The sequence below is a fragment of the Hibiscus syriacus genome, unplaced genomic scaffold (genome assembly GCF_006381635.1).
Source record: "Hibiscus syriacus cultivar Baekdansim isolate YM2019G1 unplaced genomic scaffold, ASM638163v2 tig00110461_pilon, whole genome shotgun sequence".
Classification (NCBI taxonomy): Eukaryota; Viridiplantae; Streptophyta; class Magnoliopsida; order Malvales; family Malvaceae; genus Hibiscus; species Hibiscus syriacus.
This window is the reverse complement of record NW_024062746.1, coordinates 523,729-540,120: the sequence shown is the minus strand read 5'-3', so window position 1 is coordinate 540,120 and position 16,392 is coordinate 523,729. Positions and strand designations below refer to the sequence as shown.

The following is a 16,392-nucleotide window of genomic DNA, read 5'->3' as shown; positions in this document are numbered from 1 at the left end:
CATTATTGAGGAGTTTAGATAAGACAGTCATAACGAGAACAAACAATAAAGGGGATAAAGGGTCACCTTGTCTGAGTCCTTTTGCCCCCTTAAAAAAAACTCAATCAAGCTTCCATTAAAGGCAATGGAATAGCTAGCAGTTGAGTAGCAAGCAATAATCCAATCAATAAGCTTACTAGGAAACTCTAAATCCTTGAGGATACTAGGAATGAGGCCCCAGTGAATTGAGTCGAAAGCTTTTTGAAGGTCTATTTCAGTGCACACCTTGGAAAAATGTTTTTCCTCCCATAACTTTTCACTATTTCTTGAGCAAGGAGGGTATTATCGGTTATACTCCTCCCTTTGATAAAAGCAATTGTACATTTTCTAATGGTGCCCCACCAATGGTGTGCGTCACTTCGAGAGAGTGAGATTGTATACCCTAACATTTCCCCTGCATATCATGTCCTTTGCTCGAGAATGCATTCTAACGTATCCAACCAATCCTCGACTAGAGTGGGATCCGCTCCACGAACCCCTAAAAACTCTTTAGCACCCAAGACTCTCAAGCTCTCTAATGACAAACTACACTGAACCGACTGAACAAAAACGCGAGCCATAGAATATTATCAATACTGTGGAAAGCATTGATCATGGCCTCTATAAGGGCTCAACATCCACGACATGAGGATTAGGCCTCAAAAGAGGCGGATGAGGAACATTATTATTCATTGCTCTACTATCCGACACACTCGAAACATTAGTAGTACCGGATTCTGCTGTAGTCGTAGGAGGACTACAAAGAGAGATATTTATATTTTATCATATAAACACAAATAAAGAAATATGAGAGATAAGACAAGTGTACAAGTAATTCCTATAAAAATATATTTTATTATGAATTGATAAAATGCACTCAATCATATCCCAAATTATATAATATATGATATTTGAACAAATAAAATATCATAATATTCAATTAAATTTAACTACCAATTATCCAAACAACATACATAATATTCAGCCAAACTCTTTTATCTTAAATATAGATAAGCATATTGTAATAATATCTAAAATTGTGGGATATGGTCTCATCCCACTATCTTGAAGCAGAGGGCAGGCAGTCATTCAATTGGCGCTGGCTGAACCCAGTTTTTCAAATATGCGCAGTCACCGTACACACACATTTCGGCCTAATCCCAAATAAAAAGCATAACCAAACTGATCAGACAACAGAATTTCCGATTCCCATTGATTAGTAAAAAGAAGAAAGAAAATCATTATAGTGATATTAACTTTTTGGTCAGCAATTTCTGTTTTAAAAATATTATCAAGCCTGAGCTCTTTTTCTCCATAAATTTTCTATTTATTTTAGGGGGCTTTGTTTTATGAAGTAACAACTTCCCAAAGGCTTGATGTCGTGTTGGTTAGTTGTATTATTTTAAAGTGATGATCATGTTTTTTAGGCGGACTAACTTTTGATAAGTATAGCCGACAAAAGTATTATTGGAACTGCTTACACAATCCACTCCAACTTTCTACTTAATCAAACCTTTTCATTTTGAATAAAAAATAAAATTAAATATTACGATTCAAATCGATTTTTTAGATCAATAGTTGAAACTACGATAGAGACAGTGGACATGTTTTTTTGGGGGTAAGTTCATGCTCACAATTATAAGAAAAGGGGAATTAGAGCTCCTTGAAACGAAAAAAAGCCAAAAAGAAATGGAAATGGAGCAAGGGTGAGATGGTACCCATATCTAACCACTTAAACCAGGCATGGAGTGGGAGACAGTTCATGTGGTCTGTTGTAACTTGTAAAGGGAAATTGTTAGTATCCAATGATGTCCCCATTCTTTTCAATTAATTAAAGGCAGTCTTTAATAATTCTCCAATTTAATACTACTATACATCGATATAATTTATAGCCTATGTAATCTTTAAAAGGGTTGCAAAAACATAGGCCGTATGTATTAATTATTGCCTATTGCTACGGAAAGACTGAACACAAAAGAAAATCGTTATATAAGTCTAAATATATTAAAATATGTCTAAACAACTCCTATATAAGAATTTTATTCTTATATAATGGAATTTAAATAGAAGTTTAACATGGCTATGATTTTTTATTTGTCATTAAACCAATAGATAAGAAAAGGAGGGTAAAAGTGAAGTAAGGAGATAATTGAAAGATGCAGAAGTAAGAAACAATAGTAAATAAAAAGAAAGAGTTGGGTTGGTAATTAATATGGTAGATTAATGAGTCGAGTGGCCAAGTGCTGACGAATCATTCCGTTGATATGTTAACAGCAGCCATGTGGGTTGTGGGTAATATTTCCATAGCATTGACACAGAAAATTGCCTTGTTTGTTTCTCAAGATAATGGTTGATATATGTGGCGGGGTACAAGTGGTCAACCTTTGTATAAAGGGAAGGAGAAGAAGAAGAAAAAAGAGAGAAATTATTATTATTATTATTTATCATAACAATTCATTCCTTTGATTAATAATCACAACCACCCAATTTCCCTTCTTAAGAACCCTTTTGCACCCTCGTATCATTTCAAACCACATTTCATAACAAAGAAAACAAAGCCTCTCCAATTCCATCGGCCAAACAAAGATATTTTCAGCTTTAATGGGTCTTGATGATGATGATGCATGTAATACCGGCCTTGTTCTAGGGTTAGGCTTCTCCTCCTCCCTGGAAACTCCGACCAAGAACCCGTCATGTCTCAAGTTTGAACAACATCAACCCCTCACTCCGGCGGCACCGCCACCACCATCGAGTTTTGAGCCGTTGTTGACCTTGGGTCTTTGTGGTGTTCAGTTTTACCAAGTGAACAAAAAGGTTGACGTCAATAAGTGTGGTTATCTTCGTCACCATGATCAGGAACTCATGGCCGGTGATTTGTATCGTCGTCAAGCTTCTCCCCATAGCGCTGTTTCTTCGTTTTCTAGTGGTAGAGTCAAGAGAGAAAGAGAACTTAGCAACGAGGAAGTAGTGGTAGAGAACAATTCGTGTAGAGTTAGTGATGAAGACGAAGACGGTGTTAATGCAAGAAAGAAACTTAGGCTCACCAAAGAACAATCTGCTGTTCTCGAGGAAGGCTTCAAACAACATAGCACTCTCAATCCTGTTAGTTCTCTTACCTTTTTGCCAAACCCTTCATCTCTTTCTCTATATCAGCTTGGTTTAATCTTTGGCTATATTTTATGCAAAAACAGAAGCAAAAGCAAGCTTTAGCCAAGCAATTAAATCTGACGCCTAGACAAGTTGAAGTTTGGTTCCAGAACAGGAGAGCAAGGTAAATTGATCCTCTGTAAAGTTTTTCCCTTCTACTTTTTTTCATTCATCAAGCAAAATCATGAATATATATATATATATTCCTGTGCAGGACAAAGCTTAAGCAAACTGAGGTAGACTGTGAGTTCTTGAAGAAGTGTTGTGAGACACTGACAGATGAAAATAGGAAACTGCAAAAGGAACTACAAGAACTCAAGGCACTGAAAATGGCGGTTCAGCCTTTCTACATGCAGATGCCGGCGGCTACTCTCACCATGTGCCCGTCTTGTGAAAGAATCGGAGGCGTTGCTGATGGCAATTCCAAGACCCCATTTTCAATGGCTTCGAAGCCTCATTTCTACAATCCCTTCTCCAACCCTTCAGCAGCATGTTGATTAAGTTCTTTAGAACTTAGCGTAGGAAGAAAAAAAAGAAAGGAAAGACTCCTCCCCCACAACCCATTTTTTTTGGTTAAATGGCTTGTAGTGAATTAAAAATTAAGGTAATTTGTAGAAACAAAATGGTATAATTACTGGTCAATCTTCTCCTCCTTTTCTAAATATATATGTTTGTAAATGTTAGAAGAAGAAGGAAAAATAGCATATCTATGAAGGGATTAGTCTTTATATTTATTACTGATTCATTTGTTCCATAGCTAATGATAAGATTTTTGTTTCTTGATCAACTCCCCTTTACTTTGTTCATGTTAAGATTTGATTATAGTATATGGATAGAACGACATTTGATTTAAAAATAATAATTAGATTGTGCTTTTGACCGTAAAGAAAATCTTTCCCCGTGATATTTTGCACCAAAGGTATAAATAAATAAAAAATACAAGTAAATAATGGTGTTCACGTTGACTTCTGTTTTGAACCCTTTTCAAATGAAAAAAGTTGGAAAAATGTTGTTGAATCAACCCTGCACTCGCCCCGGAAACTTCTTCTTACACACTTGTCAAGAAATAGGTTCTTAGCTAATCTTTTACATTTCATTATTTACAATTTCACACCATTAATTCATATAAATCTAAAATGGAGGGTCAATATTTATTTTGAATTTATAGAATATTCTTGTTATAAAAACAACATCAAGGATGGAATAAAAATGTAATCTTGATAAGGTTTCCTCTAGGTGCACGTTAGCAAGGTTAACGAATCTAGATTTTCCGTTCGTGTCTCCGACGCTCAAGTCGTATTTCTTCGCTCCTTGTCCGTCCTACTGTCTAACCCTCCCTTCAGTGTCCTCCAATGGACTGGAGAAAGCTCTTTGGCTACTCAGAGGGTCTTGATTTGGAATATCATCCACCTAGGGTTAGCGATGGGACGATCTCCGTTCACCCCCTCAAGAGGTTTTAGACGCTGGAATAGATGAATGGAAGTTCTCTATTGTTGGCCAATGTCTCGGTGCTGCCCCAAATCTTACATCTTTGCAACGTATCGTAAACAATCTCTGGAAAAGGGCTCTCGGGGGCAGTAAAGCCCAGGTAAGTTTCGCAAGTAACAACCATTTCGTTTTTTCCTTTGATTCTGAAGCAATTAGGGATTGAGTTCTCGAATCAGGACCCTGGCATATTCTAAATAAGCCACTTATTCTTAGAAAATGGGAACCCAACTGGAAAAGTTTACATTTTGACTTATCTCGTATTCCAGTCTGGGTTAATCTTTTTAACGTCCCCCTTGAACTCTTCTCTAGAACTGGGTTGAGCTATATTGCTAGCGCCATTGGCTCCCCTCTCACTATGGATTCTGTCACCGCTGCTAAATCACACTTAGAATATGCAAAAGTTTGTATTGAGATTGGGGTAAACGATGTTATCCCCAAAACTATTGATGTAGTTCTTAAGAATGGTAATTCTATCTCAGTAGTGGTCGTTGTGCCTTGGCTCCCTCCTACCTGTAAAAAATGTTGTGTTTTCGGCCATAGCGATAAGATCTGTAATTTCCAGAAAAATCAAGCACCGATTAAACAACAAATTTGGAAAAGGAAAGAGGTCTCTAATCCTCCTCTATCGACTGTTCCAGTTGTTGGAGGCGTTGAACTCTTGCAAGAACCAGTAGTCTCTATTCCCATCCCTGTCGAAAATGCTACAGCTGATCCAGTGTCTGAGTCAAATGTTACAGTTGATCCTGTGTCTGAGTCACCTGTTACATTTGCTGAAGGTTCGACAGTCTCCCCTTATAATCTTGATGTTCTTCCCACTGATCCTATCGATAGTGTTGAATTGACTATTAATAAACCTGTTGTTGTTTCTTCTTAAACATCTAACATTTCTCAGTTTTCAAATCCTATTCGGGGTAGGGGCAGACCAGTAAAAACCAAATCAAAATCAACCAGTTCAGATACTAATAACAGATTTGACATTCTTAGTGCTGTGGAAGACCCTCCAAAACTTCTTGAAAGTCAACCTAAAAAAGTTAGAGCAGCTTCCTTAGGAGTTGCCAATCTTGTTAATGAATTAAAGCTGAAAAAGAAAGACAAGTTAATCAAAGTTACAAAATCTGAGTTAGAAGGTAGTGGAACTTTACTAGATTCTTCTTTATGATTTGCGCTTTTTGGAATATTAGAGGACTTAATTGTCCTAAAAAACAAGCTAGTGTCATTAGAAGAGCCAATTCTAACAATGTCGATGTTCTTTGTCTGCTTGAAACCAGAGTTAAAACTGCCAAATCTTTGCCTATTCTCCATAACAAATTTGCTAATTGGAATGCCCTTACTAACTATGACTTTGCGCATAATGGACGAATTTGGATTTTATGGAGAAAGGTTATTGATTTCACTCTTTGTCATGCTTCCAAACAATGTTTAACTATTAAAGGTTTGCATTCTGGTTCCCCGTTTATTCTTACTGTTGTTTACGGTAGCAGTGATGGTAAGGAAAGAAGGCTCCTTTGGCAGCAACTTAGTGATTTAGATAGAAATCTAGGTCATTTTCCTTGGATCATTGGTGGTGACTTCAACATCATCATGAATTCTTCTGAATCTTCTGACTTTGATCTTTTGGGTCCTTCTTCTCCCTCCGATATGAGAGATTTCCACGATGTCCTCTTGGATATTGATCTTTTTGATCATCCCTTTATTGGCCCAACTTATACTTGGTGCAATAAACAACAAATTTCTTTCCTTGCCAGAAAACTTGACAGTGTCCTTATCAACCATAATTGGATCAATTCTTTTCGCTCTTCCCATGTTGAGTTCCTTGCCCCTGGCATTTCTGACCATTGCCTTGCTCTTCTTTGGACCCACAAAGAGATTCATGCCAATCGTCCTAAGCCTTTTAAGTTTTTTAATTTTTGGACCCTTCACCCTAATTTCCTATCTCTGGTTGAACAGTCTTGGCTTATCCTGGTAAAGGGCAATCCCATGCAAATTCTTTTTTCCAAGCTTAAATATCTTAAACCTCTCCTTAAAGACCTTAATAATTCTTTCTTCAGTGATCTTTCTTCTCGGGTTAATCTTAAAAAAACCGAACTTGAACAGCAGCAGCTTAGAACCCTCAAAGGTGAAGCCTGTTACGATTTGGAAATTCCCATACATAAAGATCTCAGGTTTCTCGAGGATGCTGAAAATGTGCTCCTTAAACAAAAATCCAAGGTTCAGTGGCTCAAAGAAGGGGATAAATGTTCTAAATTCTTCCATTCTGTTGTTGCTTTTAAAAATAAAAGAGACACCATTAGACTTCTGATTAATGATTATGGCAATAGATTAGAATCTTTTGATGCTTTGTCCTCTGAGGTGATCAATTTCTTCTCTAATCTCCTTGGCTCTATTAACCCAATGGTTAAGTGTATTGATCATAATGTGCTCAGAGATCTCCTTCATTCCTCTTTGCCTGCCGACTTGCTTGCTAATCTTAGCAAAGATATTACTATGAATGAAATTAAAGCTGGCTTCTATAGTCAAGGTAATGACAAAGCCCCCGGCCCTGATGGTTATTCTCCTCTTTTCTTTAAAAAGGCATGGTCTATAATAGCTGAAGATACTACTGCTGCTATTTTACAATTTTTTCAGGATTCCTACATTCTTCCTGCTTTCAATGCCACAATTATTTCTTTGATTCCTAAGATCCCTAATCCTAGTAAGGTTAAAGATTTTAGACCTATCTCTTGTTGTTCTATGGTTTATAAAACTATTACTAAAATCCTTGGTAACAGACTTTCCACGTTAATTCCTCATCTTATCACCCTCAACCAAACTACTTTTGTGAAGGGCAGATCCATTGTTGATAACACCCTTCTTGCCCAGGAAATAGTGAGAGGGTATAATAGAAAGAATATTTCTCCTCGTTGTTCTATGAAAATTGACCTCCATAAAGCCTTTGATTCTCTTAATTGGGAATTTTTATCGATTGTTCTAAAGGCTATGGATCTCCCTCCTATTTTTACTTCGTGGATTGAAACTTGTTACTCGACTGCGAGCTTTTCTGTTTCTTTAAACGGGAGCCTGATTGGGTATTTTAGAGGAGCAAGAGGTGTTAGGCAAGGGGATCCCCTATCCCCTTTCCTATTTTTTCTTTCTATGAATGTCCTATCCAAGCTCTTGAATCTAGCTGCGTCTAAAGGCCTTTTTAGTTATCATCCCAAATGCAAGCGCATTGGTCTTACTCATCTCTCCTTCGATGATGATATTTTAATTTTCTGCAAAGGTAATGTTGATTCTATCATCGGAGTCACTTCTGTGCTTGATACTTTTTATGAAATTTCTGGCCTTAAATTAAATGCTTCAAAATGTGAACTTTTTACTGCTGGTGTTTCTAATTCCACCCTTGATGATCTGCAAAAGATTACTGGTTTCAAAATTGGTAGCTTACCAGTAAGGTATCTGGGCATTCCCCTGGTTACCAGGAAAATTACTGAAAAAGATTGATTTGCTCTCATCGCCACCATTAAAGATCAACTTCATCATTGGTCTGGTAAGACTTTAAGTTTTGCTGGACGATCAGAACTTATCAGAGCTGTTTTATTTAGCATAACTAATTATTGGTGCAGACAAATATTTTTACCCTTCTCTATCATTAAAAAGATAGAACAATTATGTTCTAGATTCTTTTGGAAAGGGACTGATAAACCTGCTGCGGGTGCTAGAGTAGGTTGGCGGAAAATATGTCTTCCCAAATCTGAGGGAGGCCTAGGTCTTAAAGATTTAAAAACTTGGAATAAAGCTTGCATGATGAGCCTAATAAAGAACAACCTTGCTGGTGAAGGTTCCTTGTGGGTAGCTTGGCTTAAGAGCTACATGTTTAGTACTAATGATTTTTGGTCTCTTGCAGTTAAATCAAGCATGAGTTGGAGCTTCAAACAGATTTTGATGCTTAGAACTGAAGCCTCCTCTATCCTGACTTCTGTCTCTAAGAAAATTCGTCACATTTGGAATGACATTAGGGTCAAGAACCCGAAAGTTCACTGGCATTGTATTCTTTGGTTTCCTCTCCTTATACCTAGACATAGCATTATTACTTGGATGGCATTCCTCGACCGACTTCCCACAAAAGAGAGGCTTCATCGAATGGGGATCGTCACTGACTACCATTGCACATTTTGTGGAACGGGAATGAAAACTAGAAACCATTTATTTTTTGAATGTCAGGTTTCTACTGCTCTGTGGTCTGCAATTTTCTCCTGCAATGGTCTTCGGTTCAACCACCAGTCATGGGATGCTCTCTACGCTTGGGCAACGGTTAAGTGGAAGGGATCTTCCATTCTCTCTTCAATCATGAAACTCTCCTCGAATGCTTTGATCTACACAATCTGGAAAGAAAGAAACAAGAGGATCTTTCAATCACAAACAACTACTGTTAAAGCTATGTTCAGTTTGATCAAGGAATCTGTTGGACTCAACCTTAGGGGAAGGCACATTAACCGCTTACATCCGACTAATATTTCTCTTTGTAATCAATGGGGTATTATTTAACTCTTTCTTCATTGCCATTTTGTTTTTATGACATCCTTTGTAATTCCAAACATTGATTGTATTTTGTAGCAGTTCACTGCTATTTGGGTATTAAAATCAAATTATCCAAAAAAAAATGTAATCTTGGTTGGATTATAATAAGAATGCAATTGTTGAAAGGGTGAGTTTGATGGTGGGGAATAGTGTCAATGTCTCAAATGAAGAAGAAAATGGGGTATGATATGATAGAATCAGTTGGGGCTTATGATTAAGTAAGAGAGGAAAAGGTGGGGGAAGGAGGAGGTTAGCTCACGTGTTTTTGTCTTTCTTACATGAGAGAGAAATAAAAATAAAATAAAATAAAAGGGGTAGTGGTGAGAGGCATCCACACTACGAAAGGAATGGATGGTTCACTTGTAAAAGTAGTGTTTAGCCCAGTCATGGTTTTGTTTGATGCTCTCTCTCTTTAAGGGAACCGGTGGGTCATATCCCACGTGGTGTCCTAATGGCTTCACCTCCTCTTTATCTCTATATTATCTTTACAATTTTACTTACAAAATATATATATTTTATTTGTTTGTACTTTGATTCAATTGTTTAGTATTATCACAACAAGACTATGTTCTACTTTTGAGTGTAACACAAGTATTCTCTTAATAGATTTTAACCTTTTTATTTTCCTTTTCTCATGATCCTATTATGGAGATTTTGCACATGGGGTGGACACGACCCTTGTATTATATGGACCCCCAAGAGGCAAAAAAGATCCCTTCCCCCCTTTTGATTAGAATTCCATTTCTCATCCCAAAAGCAATTTATTCCGCTTTACAACAATGGAACCTATCTTAGGTTTCATCAACTTGATAAAGTGGACGGTGGTTGAGTCACTTGGCTTCCTTATAACTTTTTACAAGTAATTCATGTATTCTAATGGAACCTATCTTAGCTTTCATGAATTCATGTATTCCAATGGAACCTATCATATCTTTCATGTATTCCTTATATTTTGTTGTATCTTTAGAAAAATGACTTTTGAAAACTATTAATTCTAGATTGGTTAAGCGTATCGTATCTATCTATCTATCTATCCAATTATTAAGGTCTTCAAAAAATTCGACTCCTTCACATATAAGTTTTTAAATCATCACATTACATATATAAGACATTTAGATAAGATCTACGATAGACTCACGTGATTTGTCTAAACGAAATTCAAAGTCTAATCAATATATAATCTTAATTTTATCGACCTACAAACAACCATATAATCTGTAATAGGCACACTACGAACCAATATAAATACCTTTGAACACAATATGAAAGAGGATCCTTTACTCTTTCCCTCCCTCACGAACGGTCCTCTTATTCATCCAAACATCAATTAATAACTTTTTTTCTATCAACCATAAATCTATATTCAAATAAAAAAAATAAACGTTTATAACCAACACAACTAATTATTCCTATCAACATATCTCATCAATATTAATACCAAATATTCTTATATGTTTCTATTACTATAACTACAATGTATGATACAAATTACTCAACAGGCTCCACTTTTATCTTACGTGTGAAACTGAAACAATGGAAGACACGTGTCTTGTGTCGGTTAAGAGGCTTTTTCTCTTTGATATCAAAGATTTGAATTATATATTTTATATTATTTTTCATCAAATAATGTTTGAGGGCAACTAAGCTGTTTTTTAATGCAAACAATATTCGATTCTAATCAAGCACCAAAGAATATTTTAAAAACAACCTACGTGTTGTCTTGTATTAAATGACAACCTCCCTCAATTATGGATAAACTTGATTGCATGCCCGCTCCAATCAAGCTTACATCACTCATTTTTCTTTTTACAATTAAAGAAGGAAGATATTGTGAAGATCAAATCATTTATATTTAGTCTGGTTTATATTCGTTTCGAGTTGGGTTGCCATTTTAGGGCTGTATTTGTAAATGAGATTTGTGTACTGCAATTCAATTATTACTTTATAAATAAAAGTATTGTACACTTAAGTTTCTCTTTAAAAAAAAGGGGGTTAATTTTTGCTTATGTTTTATAGTAACAAAAATGTATAAATACATGTCAAATTATGATTTAGTCCCTCTATTACGTTAAACTTAAGCCTTTAGTATCTATATTTTAATCAACTAAATTATATTTTGTCAAATTTTGGTAGAATAGGAAGATCAATAAACTAAGCTTAACCTAAATATTAATAAAACATTTTTTTAAATAATAAAACACATTTTCAACATGATAAGTAGATCAAATTAAATTTATAAATGAACAAAACTTTTGGTATTTAAATTTGATACGATTGGATTCAAGACATGATAGATTAGAGATTTCAATTTTGATGTTTAATCGATATATTTGAGAGGGAAAATGGGTATGAAATGATGAGTTGTAACCCCCCAGACCGTTACGGATGACCCGATCTGATCTGGAGTGTCACATTAGGGCCACCGGAGCGACCCACTGTAAAAATAGCGAAAAATTTAAAACTTTTCTTAAAACTTGTAAACTCATAAAATCATTTACGAGTACAAAATAAAAGTTATCAATATTAGAAATAAAACAGATTTTTAGACTCGTATATAAAACAAAATACAATTACATGCCCCCTAATCACATGTACCGCACTCTGCAAACAACACCGGAAGAACTCCCTTACTGAAGTCGATAGTTGCACTGGTACAATTCTTTTAGCCTGAAAAGATGAGTAACAGAGTGAGCTTTGGAAAGCTTAGTAATACAGAACTACCAGATGATGCTGATGAACGTGCAGATACAAATAAATATATATTTCCTTATTGTTTCCGAACATTTACAGATTTTTATGCTGAGCAGAGATCCTACTGATATTTCAGGTGGTAACGGACAATGAGCTTTCAGTTCAGAGAAATATTTCAGATGACTGAGTTCAAGAGATCAGAATAGGTTATCTAGTGTGTTCCCAAAAACCATGTAACTTTTCAGATCTTTTTAAAACATATATATATATATATACCCCCATCCCAACACAACATAATGTGTAGGTTCCCCAGAACCATACACCCAACCCACACAACTTGTAAGGCCCTGAGCACAAAGCCGAGGAACTTGCGAAAATACTTCCTTCAACAATACCCCCCAATTAAAACATTTTCCATCATTAAACGGAGATATCAGAATTCAGAACAGATATCTGAACAGAATCCATATTAGAAATCAGAACATAATTCAGGTCATGTATCAGAACAAAATTCAAGTCGGAAATCAGATAAAAATATTTATATGATTAGGGAACACACCAGAGTTCACAGATATTATTCAGAGGTACTGGATAATCTTATCAATCAGAGAAACACAGATCTTCTATATGTCGATAGAATGTTGGAATTTAGAATCACTATTGGAAGAGTTCAATAACTGACGGATTCATCAGTTATTCATAATATAATTTATTAGGATCATCTTACTCGAATAATTTTTGGAAGCTCTACGAAATCTGAAGGGTATTCAGGATCTTTACCATCAAAGACGATTAATCTGATTATCGAACAACTCCAGATGAATAGCTTCCAGAACCAATACTTATCAACTTGTCAATTCATTAACCTTCCAGGTTATTCACTCTTTAATACCAAATATTCTTATCCATAGATCATTTTCGGAATCATCACTGAATAGATCTTCCAATGTCTTCATTTCATTTTCATGCTTCCACAATATCATGTAATGCTGACGTACTTGATTATTTTAATCATAAACCATCGTAATTGTACACTATGTAAACCCATCAGAGTTTCCAGACTTATCCAAATCACTTACTAAATCCTCATTCATTGATGTTTCCTAATTCATTTAGCAGTCATGTTCATTTCTGTTATTTCGAGGTTTTCCAGAGTAATTCAGATGTTTCTGAATTTCGGATACATACTGTACTTCTGTTCAATTCAATTCGGTCTTCGTGGTCGATTTGTCTAACAAATATCAAATCCTTACTACTGAATGCGTTTTAGAGTTGAGCTGATCTGATACTTCCAAAACTATCATCGAGCCAAACTTGAAAATACAAACACGCATTCAAGTGACATCTATGTCGTTCAGGTACTGATATAACACTAGCATTGGTTGCTCGACTTAATATGTGATCCATAACTTTTAAGATCAGTACCACACCCATGTTTATTTGTATTCCTTAATTAATCCAACATCTACTTAGTCTAGGTCATAAGGGTATTTTGGTTATTTTGGTGCTCGGTTTCATTCCATTCTTTTCAGAGCTCGAGGATATCCAATCATTCATGAGCTTGGTGATATTCCTGAGTCATTTTCATTATAGGGATATTCTGGTCATTTTACATATACGGTGTATTTCAATCATTTCATTCCATTCCGTCCTATTATTAATTCCAACTTATCATCTATTCCAGACCTTTCAAACAATTCTGACAAAAGAGCACCATCGATAGTTTATTTTTAACTCGGAGATTTTCAGGTCAATAGTCTTCTCAGAAGTTACCAACAGGTTATCAGAATTTTTTGTACAAAGATAGAATCTTAACAATTAAATTCGTAATTCATTGAGTTAAGTACAAATCATCAAAGTACTTTCTCATTCAGGGTTAACTCGGATTATTTTACCTCTCAAGGGGATTTCTGTAATTTCTTAACCAAATAATTTCGATATTAATTCTTAACGAAAATAATATAATTTAGAGATCCTATGATTAATTGCTTTCTTGAACACTCTCTGATCTTGAAATGATTCCCTTAACAGACTTTTAGTATCCTTCACAAACCCTCATAGGATTAAAAACCGGTTATCCATAATTTCCAAGTAAAATTAACATTTCTTATGCACATCAATATTTTTATCAAATCAATATGTCTGTAAAAACCTCTTATTCAACTTCCATATTCAAATCTTGTCTTTTGATAACATAAGGGTATTTTCGTAATTTTACCCTACTAAAGTATTCTCATAATTTCTCATCCAAATACCTTTAACATTTAACCTTTGATGAAATAAATTATAAGTTACAGATCCAGGTTGATTTCTTTATCACTAAGCACATAACTTGTAATTTAATTTTATCAATCCCTCAATTTCTTATAAAAGTTATCTGAACCATAATCAATTACTGAATCTTTTTACCGTATCCAGATCGAGTGTAGAAATTAATCAACTCTACAAAAGTGACCAACATTATCTTATTCATGCATTTATCAATATCAATATATTCCATAAAGCATAAAGAGGTAGTAAAGTATTACCTCGATTTCTATGCCATATTGATCGACCATTAAATTCCATTCGAATGCCCTCAAACTTGAAATCATCTTCCAATATTTCCTCGGATCCATATCAACAAAAATTACATAAAAAACGGAGCTTAATTCTGAAAAACGGATCGAATCGGATGATAAATCAATGAAAAACAGCTTTCCGGGTTCGAATTTAGTGAAACAGACATCGGATTCGGATTCAGGACGTCGAAAGCATAAAATATGACTTTTCAAAAATTTGAAATTTTCGGTCAAAATCAAAGTCAACTGGTTTGACTTGCAATTTCGAGGCCTTCGGGTCCGAATTTCGAAAAACGGACTGCGGAATCGGATTTGGAACGTCGAAAAATCTCAGGATAGGTATACTCGGTCAAAGTCAAAGGTCGTTTAATACCCAGTCAAAGGTCGTTTAATGCCCGGTCAAAGCCGGTCAAAGTTCTGGTCAACTATGGTCAACGCCGGTTAACGGTCCACAGTCGACCATTTTACACAAATATCACCCTAACAGAAATTAATTACCAAATTATCCACATTTTGCAAATATTTACCAAACTAACACCTGAATTTTACACAAATAGCACTCAAACAGAAATTAATTACTAAATTTTCACCCAGACGATGCCTACTCTCAGGGGTGGCGCGTAAACAGTGATACAGTGTCAAAAAACTCCCGGAAAAATTTCTAAAAATTATTTTAAGGTATTTTGAGACACTTACCAAGCTCGGTTCACAATTTTGAACGGCGGAGAGCTCGATTCCGAAACGTCGAAAACTTTGACCATTTCACCTCCTCACGCGCCGCCACCGACGGAGACAAGGAGAACACCGGCAGACTCGGAACGGCACAAGGAACACGATGGTGCAGGAGGTGTCGTAAACGGATAACCGGATCGTCGTGAATCGACGAAAAACCAACTGAAATCATGTTATTACCGATGATACTTCCGACTGAAATTAACGACGAACGGCGACGATTCATGACAAAAGGTTTAAGGGATTTTGTTCCTCGGTCGACAACGAACACGATGGTGGTTTCGGTTCGTCGACCGAGTGATACATGCACCACATGCCCTAAAGCTAAGGATGATGAATTTACTATACCACTTGGCCCTATCACACGAGGCCGGAAAAAACTTCTTAAAGACAAGCTTCAAATCGCAGTTCAAGCATTCATCCGTAAGGGTCTAATAGCAGCAGATTTGCAACAACTTTTTGAAGGGGATCCAGTTTTTATCCGGTCGATAGTTGTTATCCGGTCGACATGTCTCCTGGAGATACAACCGCCTATCTCTTATCTTTCCAACGGTTTTTGAATCGCATCAATCCGATATCGGGAACTCAAGATATGACCATTTTACTGAAGATGGTGCATGCAGGAAATCCTATACGGGATTAATACGTTATTTTGTAAATATTACGAATTTTCAATATTTATATTGATTATTTGTAATATAATTTAATATAGGATGATTAATTATCTTTTAGGATCAGAATTATTATTTTAAGGTATTTTGAGACACTTACCAAGCTCGGTTCACAATTTTGAACGGCGGAGAGCTCGATTCCGAAACGTCGAAAACTTTGACCATTTCACCTCCTCACGCGCCGCCACCGACGGAGACAAGGAGAACACCGGCAGACTCGGAACGGCACAAGGAACACGATGGTGCAGGAGGTGTCGTAAACGGATAACCGGATCGTCGTGAATCGACGAAAAACCAACTGAAATCATGTTATTACCGATGATACTTCCGACTGAAATTAACGACGAACGGCGACGATTCATGACGAAAGGTTTAAGGGATTTTGTTCCTCGGTCGACAACGAACACGATGGTGGTTTCGGTTCGTCGACCGAGTGATACATGCACCACATGCCCTAAAGCTAAGGATGATGAATTTACTATACCACTTGGCCCTATCACACGAGGCCGGAAAAAACTTCTTAAAGA

The 16,392-nt window shown here is 36.0% G+C and overlaps 1 protein-coding gene across 1 annotated transcript; it reads left to right on the top strand.

The window, feature by feature from the left end:
- The first annotated feature begins 2,523 nt into the window (after window positions 1-2,523).
- On the top strand, window positions 2,524-3,702 carry LOC120126738 (homeobox-leucine zipper protein HAT22-like). Its single transcript, XM_039144840.1, has 3 exons — window positions 2,524-3,120; window positions 3,210-3,289; window positions 3,380-3,702. Exons 1-3 carry the CDS (start codon window positions 2,620-2,622, stop codon window positions 3,660-3,662), a joined length of 864 nt encoding a protein of 287 aa, XP_039000771.1. The 5' UTR covers window positions 2,524-2,619; the 3' UTR covers window positions 3,663-3,702.
- Window positions 3,703-16,392: the final 12,690 nt, after the last annotated feature.

What these genes read in the sequence shown, in the direction of transcription:
- LOC120126738 (XM_039144840.1), top strand. Translation starts at nt 2,620, where the DNA reads ATGGGTCTTGATGATGATGATGCATGTAATACCGGCCTTGTTCTAGGG. An exon ending in AACATAGCACTCTCAATCCT is followed by an intron (nt 3,121 to 3,209) that starts GTTAGTTCTCTT and finishes ATGCAAAAACAG; the next exon opens with AAGCAAAAGCAAGCTTTAGC. An exon ending in TTCCAGAACAGGAGAGCAAG is followed by an intron (nt 3,290 to 3,379) that starts GTAAATTGATCC and finishes ATTCCTGTGCAG; the next exon opens with GACAAAGCTTAAGCAAACTG.